This window comes from Cannabis sativa, chromosome 3, assembly GCF_029168945.1.
Source record: "Cannabis sativa cultivar Pink pepper isolate KNU-18-1 chromosome 3, ASM2916894v1, whole genome shotgun sequence".
NCBI classification, from domain to species: Eukaryota; Viridiplantae; Streptophyta; class Magnoliopsida; order Rosales; family Cannabaceae; genus Cannabis; species Cannabis sativa.
Window position 1 is genome coordinate 49174821 of NC_083603.1, and position 7899 is coordinate 49182719.

The 7899-nt window shown below is 36.3% G+C and overlaps 1 protein-coding gene across 2 annotated transcripts; it reads right to left on the minus strand.

The window, feature by feature from the left end:
• Positions 1–921: 921 nt before the first annotated feature.
• On the minus strand, positions 922–5844 carry LOC115704359 (protein EXECUTER 2, chloroplastic). Of its 2 annotated transcripts, XM_061112019.1 has the most exons (11): positions 5249–5844; positions 4528–4644; positions 4369–4434; positions 4049–4155; positions 3896–3977; positions 2545–3243; positions 2187–2313; positions 1918–2090; positions 1749–1823; positions 1460–1552; positions 922–1337 (listed from the first exon to the last, which is right to left on the minus strand). In XM_061112019.1, exons 1-11 carry the CDS (start codon positions 5591–5593, stop codon positions 1236–1238), a joined length of 1986 nt encoding a protein of 661 aa, XP_060968002.1. In that variant the 5' UTR covers positions 5594–5844; the 3' UTR covers positions 922–1235. The 2 variants fall into 2 exon arrangements, with proteins under 2 accessions (XP_060968002.1, XP_060968001.1); XM_061112018.1 differs by having other exon boundaries at positions 922–1552; positions 5249–5757.
• Between the last annotated feature and the right edge of the window lie 2055 nt (positions 5845–7899).

Here is a 7899-nt window from a genome sequence, read left to right on the forward strand (position 1 = left end):
TGTTTATCTCTAATTAACTTTGATTTATTCAACTAAGTAATCAACATAAAAAGACTTAAATTAAATTCTAAAATTCCCACTAACTTAGCATAAGTCCTTTGACAAAAAGACCAAAATGTCCTTTTGTTCCTCCTTAAGCAACCTTTAAAACTTAGGGGTAACATAGTCAAAATATACTACCTTACAATCCCAACATTTTAAATGTCCATATAATATTGCCCTGCTAATTAAGGCTACTAAACTATAATTAAGTGACTCTAATGGCTAAATCGTTATTCCTATGTTATCGAGCACAAAATATAAAAACATAAAAATTTATATTTAACATGCATGGCACACTTAAAATTTAATAAAATTTTCGTAATTGAAAAATTATCTCTCTAATGCTTAATTCTGACAATAAATTTTATTTTCTACTAATGCACGTATAATCATAAATAAATTGTTAATAAGCTACTAATTATTTATTAATTTCTATATCTAAAATTACAGTCATTACATTTACTCTCGAGTTGTTAATTAAGATACTAATAAAAAAATAAGAAAAGAAAAAGCAAGTTATTATATAATATATGTATTAAATATACATATAAATTAATTTTAGAGTGACTTTAGTAAAAAATATTTTTAGTAAGCTACCATCAAATTTGCCTTTTAGTACTATAACAAAATTTTCATAATCTAGTATTCTTAGTAAAGCAGATCACTTAAACTATAAGAATTGACTTATATAATAAGTTAATGTCTAATGCTGTTAGCTTGAACAATTATACATGTAATTTTAAGCTCAACCAAAAAACTTGCTTTAAAAGTGTGGAGGGGAGCAACATCTACATCTGAATTCTTCGTTCGCAAAGGTTTTTATGCAAGTGATCAGAGTTGGTAAACGGAAATTCTATTGAAGGAATAAACAAGCAACAATTTGTGACAAAAAAAGAACTAGTCGTGCAGTTTATTACTGGATTATACATTTTAAGTCAGCAAAAATGATATACATCACTCAAATTAGCCAGTGAAGGAAAAAGAGAATGTATCTGATGACTATCGAAGAACACTCCAAATAAATAAATAAATAAATAAATACGTACATGCACCTATAAATAGTAAGTAGTAAATAGGGAAAACTGCTTTTTTTGAGTAAACACTCAGATAAGAATTTTCTGGTGTGTCTGGCTTTATATAAATATTTATATCTGTTGTACTATGAAGTTGGGGAATGAGCTTGATATCTGTTGTCAGTGTGGTAGTTTCAAACGGTTGAACAGCACAAGAAAACTTTGCTCAGGAACAACATATAGGAATCCTAAATCAGCACCTTTGACAAATGGTCCCATACCCTAAATCAATCAAGTTCAAAAAAAAATCCAGAGATTATTATGGAAAGCTTCAATAGAAGAACAAGACAATTTTGTTTCCTCCCATGTCTTTTGTTTGAAAACGGCTTGTAAAGTTTAGTTACCTTGCCGTTGAGCTGTAGAAGTTCTCCATCAACCCATTGTGGATTCCGGAACCCAAATTCAGCTATTCTTCCTTGACCTTTATAGCTTGCAACCTATATAAAGTAACAATATATAAACCAACAATCAGTAGCAAATACACGGAAGTTTTGAAGCGTTATGCATTTGAAAGTTCAATACAGTTGAATCTGGTGTTTTCCATTTCCAAAGACCAAGCCAACCAAGTTACATGTAGAACTTGAATTAAGTTTTCTTTTGTGCGCATAAGTAGTTGGTCACTAGTATAATTACCACTCCTAATTCCTCTGGATACATCCCTCGGTTCGAAACACGGTTCCCTCTCCCAATTTTAGCACGGAATGTCACCTATACACCCAGATAATCACAAAATTTAGTATGCTATAACAGACAATTAGCTACTAAGCAGTACAAGATGTCAAGAGTTTCAAAGCTACAAAACCTGGCCAGCAGGAACATTCAAATCTCCAGTTAGTTTCACTGCCTCAACATATTCAAAGAACTCCACATCTGAAGAATTATTGTCTTTAGCATCTGAACCTTTCCAGTGGCCAAATTTACGCCTCAGCTGTACTACCTCAGTGCCATACGGGCCAAATGAACCAACATATAGGCCTATGAACCAGCCAAGAAGATTGGATTTAGACATACGTAAAATAGCAAAGAGAAAGATGGAAGTGGGAAAGAGGGGAGTATGAAAGCATGTCTCACCATCGAATGGATCTAGATCTCCTTCACAAGTGGTAATTCGACTGAACTTGGTGTATTCAGATAGCGTACTCCTTTTCTGTGCTTGACTGACAGCAAGTTTAACTATTTCACGAACATTTCTTGAAACCTGTTATTTAAGTTTTAGTTAATTGCTTTAGAAAAGGCATAACATTTTGCTTCACTTTATAGAGTCTAAACGAAGAAAGAAAATCACATGATTCAACTATGGTTAATTTATTAAACTTAATATGAACAGTACAAATTGGAACACCTCACTGGTTTATATAATTTGAAGAATCATTCCAGGACCCGCATGATGTTCATATATAGATTTGTGGCCAGTAAGGCTCAAACTCACCTTTGAAGAAATCTTGTCAGACTTCAAAAATGCCTTGGCAACCTCAGGAGGCATAAGCTCAGAGACACCTTGAGCTGCTAGAGCTGCCACTTTGACTTTTGACAATTTATCCTCTTTGGTATCAGAATCTAGATTTCTGCCAGGAATATGCAACAGAAAAGAATCCCTCTCCATATCTTTTATTTCAGCTGGGTGACGCATGTAATCATCCTTAGAGGAAGTATCTTCAATGTTATGTACAATTCCACCGATGAAAAGCTTCATGTCCATTTCCTTTTCCTCTTCTGTTGTATCACTACCTCCCAGAGTGACCTCATCAGGTTGAATCTCATCCAAGCTACTACTTTCTTCATCTTCAGAAGTATCACTGCAATCTGCTTTCTCATTATTTTCTTGCATCAACTGCTTCATCGAATCACCATCCTCGATCACTTCCTCATTAACATTGACATTCATGACTTTAACCTTCAGCCCAGGAATTTTATCTTTAAGAAAATTGATCACACTTTTTATACCCTCCTCAGTTGCTTCCTCAATATTAAGGCCTTTCTCCTCGCTCTTTCCTGCCTTGTCTTCAATTTCCTGAACATCTACCACAGGCTCATTCTCAACTTCGGATGTAGATTGGCTTTTTACAGGTTTATTTAATGAGATTGCAGGGCTTTTCGAATTGCCTTTGGCTCGTTGCAAGTACACAACCTATTGATAGACACAACAACATCAGGGAGGTCAAGATGATGAGACAGAAATAGAAAGAAAAAAAACAAAAAGAGAACCAAGTTAAAAGAAAAAGATGTGCTATTCTATTACATATTTCTCACAAATTTTCTTAGACCTTTCTAAATAGAAAAAAGTGATGATAACGTTGTAAAACCATTCAAAGTAGAAAAACGAAATGGTAACACTCGAGAATGCCATAGATAAACAGGAATTTGAATAGCAATAATGACCTTTAATAATGGATTCCCATCCCCCTAACAGTGTGCACAAATCCTTTATGTTCTATACTACATAGTTAGTACTTATTACTTAGTGTATGTCGATATTTTGATGGTTACCTAACTCTTTAGCCGTTAGAAACAGCTTGTAGTTTATGAAAAATTTGAATCAATTATGACAACTTAACATTTGAAATTGATCACAATTTCAATTTTAATGAAAACTTAACATTTGAAATTGATCACAATTTCAAATTTTAATTCAACTTTTTTGACATGTAACCACCATAAAGACATGACTATCTAGAACTCTTTCATAATATGCACATTGAATTTTTTTAAGTCCAACATTTATTAAATTAAATCTTCACTAGAACCACAAGATTAGTTATTGAGAGGAAATTTGTACATACCTGCATAACATAAGTGTCATCATGATTTTTAACAACATAAATTTCAAAAAGTGGAGTTCCGGAAGATGCAGTGACCAACTGTCTGCAACAACACAATAATCAGAAACATTTTCCAATAAATTTAGATGTAAAATAAACAAGAAACATTCTAACCTTGGACTGTAACTTCTACCAACAAATCTTCCCACTCCAGGGACAATGTGTATTAACCTGCCAAAGGGATCGTCAGAATCTTTTGGGTAACCAACCCACCAACCTACCTGTTCAGAGATTGAGAAAGTTAGTGAGCACTAAATGACGTTTTTGTAAGCCGATAACCTATAAATCAAGGAAAATAACAAGAAAGAAAAGATTCAAAACAAATTGCTTTTAAGGCCAACGAGATCAAAATGGTATTAGATGGTCATTAACCAAATCAAGTCTTTGAAGAAATATGAGATTAAAGCCAGAGCAAGACCAGGTAAGGTGATTACCAGTCCACTTCCTGTGTGTTTACACAATTTTGAAGCATCGTGATATCGTTCTTCATCTATTGCAATCTATACAAACATAGCAGACCTCATAAGTGAAAGTTTTGTTAAGTGGGCAGAGACCAAAATATATACTGATTTTAAATGCCAATCCAATCCAACCTGCAACTGATTCATGATTTCAGCAACACTGTCCTTAGACGTAGCTTCTTCAATGGCCATTTTCAACTTTACAGCTTCTTGAAAGTCTTCTTTCTCAATTGCCTCTTCAAGTTGAAACTGCAAATTATATCATATAGTTAAAGAGAACGCACAACGTACGTCGTAATGGCATTCATCTGTTTTGATTACAAATTTTGATGAATCCGTTCTTCAGTGAAACTCATGACACAAACCCAATTTGATTCATTCTTATCTCTAACCAAATCCATTAGACAAAATGCCTTATATTGGCAGGCATGAACTTCAAAAAGCTCTTATTACCTATACTTACCCTGACTTTTCTTAACAAATTATACTTAATCAGCTATAATCATAGTGAATTAACCTCGTTTGCACAACTTTCTAATATATATGTATACTTTGCATATTTTCTTCGTTCCACAAGATAATTTAATTCCTTGAGAACAAGCAATTATTCATTGTCCCAAATGAAACTTTTAGTAACTAAACCCTGACATATGCATCCCCAAATAGATATAGTGGATAATCCCAATTCTTGTTCTACCCAATTCGATCCTTATCTCCTTTCAAAAAAAAAAAAATCGACCTGGGCTTCAAGACAATAATAGAAAGAAAAACCCAGATACTGTTTCTAAGCATAACCATTTCTTTTCGTAAGGAAAAAGTGAAGGAAGAAGAGGGCAAATGAATTAGAGAGTACCTTGAGGACAGAGGCAAAGCTCTCAGCTTGTTCAGTCTCAGAAAAATGGCGACTCCACCTATTCCAATCCCATTCTAAAGAAGACCCATTACAGTCGGTAGAGCTGTTAGTGCAGCGGCAGTGAAGACTGGAGGTCCTGCGATTTTTAGAGGAAGAAGAAGAAGAGGATGATGATGATGGGGAGGAGACTTGGGGCTTGGCTTGAAAAGAACAACCCCAACCCAGAACGAAACTGAGTCGATTATTGATAGACTTGTTGGAGGAGAAATCTGAGGAACAAGAGAAGGGTCTGAATGGGGAAACAGACATAGTTTGACCCACTCCCCATGAATTGGCCACCGCCATACCTAAATATCTCTCACTCACTCACTCTCTTTGGGTCTGGGAGTCGGAGCTGTGTGTTTGAGAGTCGCACCAACTTATGTGGTGTCCTGTGGAAATCAGATGAAGATGATAATGGTTAATATAATGTTGATGGCGATGGCTATGTTGGGTTGGATGGATAAAATCGCCCAACTAAATACGTACTCTATGTCTTTTTTTTTTTTTTTTTTTTTTAAAGAGAGAGAGAGAGAAATTATAATTAATTCAGCATGTAACTAAATGTCCTTGTTAATAAATGACTTCTTTAATTTTGTTTTTTTTTCTTTTTTTTGGGAAGAAAGACGTACTCAAGTAAATAAATGGCGGTCATTACATAAAATATTTGTCGAAATGGAAGTTAACGAGATAACCCCAAACCTCTTGTGGGTAAAAGCCCATTTAGTCACATTATGAGCGGCATAATTACAATCCTTGCTAATATAAGAGAAAATACAACTAGAAAACAAATGAGAGTAACTATTACAAAATGTGACATAGTTTCCAATACCCCAGTGAGACTCCTTCCCATTGAGTGCATTGATAACTACTCTCGAGTCGCTCTCCACAATTACAAACTTGGCACCAATATCCTTAGCACTCGAAATGGCCAAACAACAAGCCGCCGCTTCTCCACACAGAGCATCAGAGAAATCAACAAAGGACGTCTTGACCTAAACCACTCTACCAAGGTGGTTCCTGGCAACAATTGAGGAGCACATGCTATCAAGCCCAACTCTAACATCGCAATTAAACTTGATCCAATCTTGAGGTGGAGGAGACCAGCTCACCGTCGAATAAGGGCTAGGTAAAGGGAAAATTGTAGCATGTAAATCTGCATAGAAAATACAAATATAGTAAATACACTTCTTCACATCAACAATATAGTTATTATGTACTTTGTCATTTCGAGTGCGCCAGATGATATCAACCACAACAGACGCATATGGGAAAACCTCATCCGCATTAATCCCCTTGTGTTTAAGATCCCAAATGAATTTGACCCAGTCCCACATACGGATTTTGGTGTCACAGACCGGATAAATACCCTAAGGAGAAGGCTGCCAGCCATGGAAAGCCACATCACAAGTAAGAAAAAGGTGTTCTAAAGATTCATCCTCCTTCCCACACAATGGGCAACTCGCATCCTCAATACAAAATCTTTCCTGGATCACAGATCTGACAGGGAGGGCACTAGAGAGAATACACCACCACATAATCTTATGGCGCTCCAACACTTTACTGTTCCACAGCTTATTCCAGAGAGTGGGAGCAACCTCACAGAAGGGAGATCTTTCCAAAGCCTGGGTAAGATAGGCAGATTTGCAAGAGAAGCGCCTGCTACTTTCAAAGGTCCACACTCACTGGTGTTTACCGGTGCCAGAGGGGGCACCACCTTTTAAAATTGCAGATTTATTCTCACGATCGAAAAGGTTGTTCAACTTGTGGATATCCCAACCACCTTCGTTCGAAAAAAGCTCAGCAACACTTCTGTTGTCCATGACGGGAGAACCATTTGGCCTAGGGAGGAAATTACGCATACGAGGAATCCAAGGTTCTCCCCATATACGCGTGTCCCTACCATCAGCCACCCGCTTACAAGCATCTTTCTTTAAAATGGACTTAGACTTAACACTATTTTTCTAAAACCAAGAATCAGACTCCTTATAACTACAGTTAAAGAACTCCTTTCTTTTAAGGTATTTTGCTGCTAGAATCCTACAACAGAAAGACTGACTTCCGTTAAGTATGTTCCACCCCCACTTAGCCATCAAGGCATGATTCATTTCTCTTGTTTTCCTAAAGCCGAGACCCCCCCGAGATTTGGGAAGGCAAAGTTTGTCCCAAGCTTTTAGGTAAAGTCTGTGGTTGTCTTTCTCAAAGCCCCACCAAAAGTCACGCACTAAACTGTCAATTTTGCTTGCAAGACGGTTGGAGATTTTAGTGGTTTGCATAGCATACAACAACATCGACAAGCCCACAAATTTGATTAGGGTAGCCCGGACCGCTTTGGACAAAGTTTTCGCTTTCCACCCTTGTAACTTAGAAGTAAGATTGTCCAGGATGAAGTTAAAATCTGCATCCTTTTGTCTTGATCTGAACAGGGGAAGGCCCAAATACTTAACATTTCCTTCACGAGAACCAATTTCCAAAACCTCCCTGATCTCACGTTTCAAACCAGTGGAAGTATTTTTACTAAAGAAGATGGAGGTTTTGAGTTTGTTGACTTGTTGGCCAGACCAAGAACAGAACCTCTCTAGGCACTGCCAGTAACCTTTGACTTCATCCAA

Coding starts and splice junctions, on each gene's coding strand:
- LOC115704359 (XM_061112018.1), bottom strand. CDS start 5,593: ATGGCGGTGGCCAATTCATGGGGAGTGGGTCAAACTATGTCTGTTTCC. Junction 4,435..4,527: donor AAATCATGAATCAGTTGCAG/GTTGGATTGGAT, acceptor ATGTTTGTATAG/ATTGCAATAGATGAAGAACG. Junction 4,156..4,368: donor AACACACAGGAAGTGGACTG/GTAATCACCTTA, acceptor ATCTCTGAACAG/GTAGGTTGGTGGGTTGGTTA.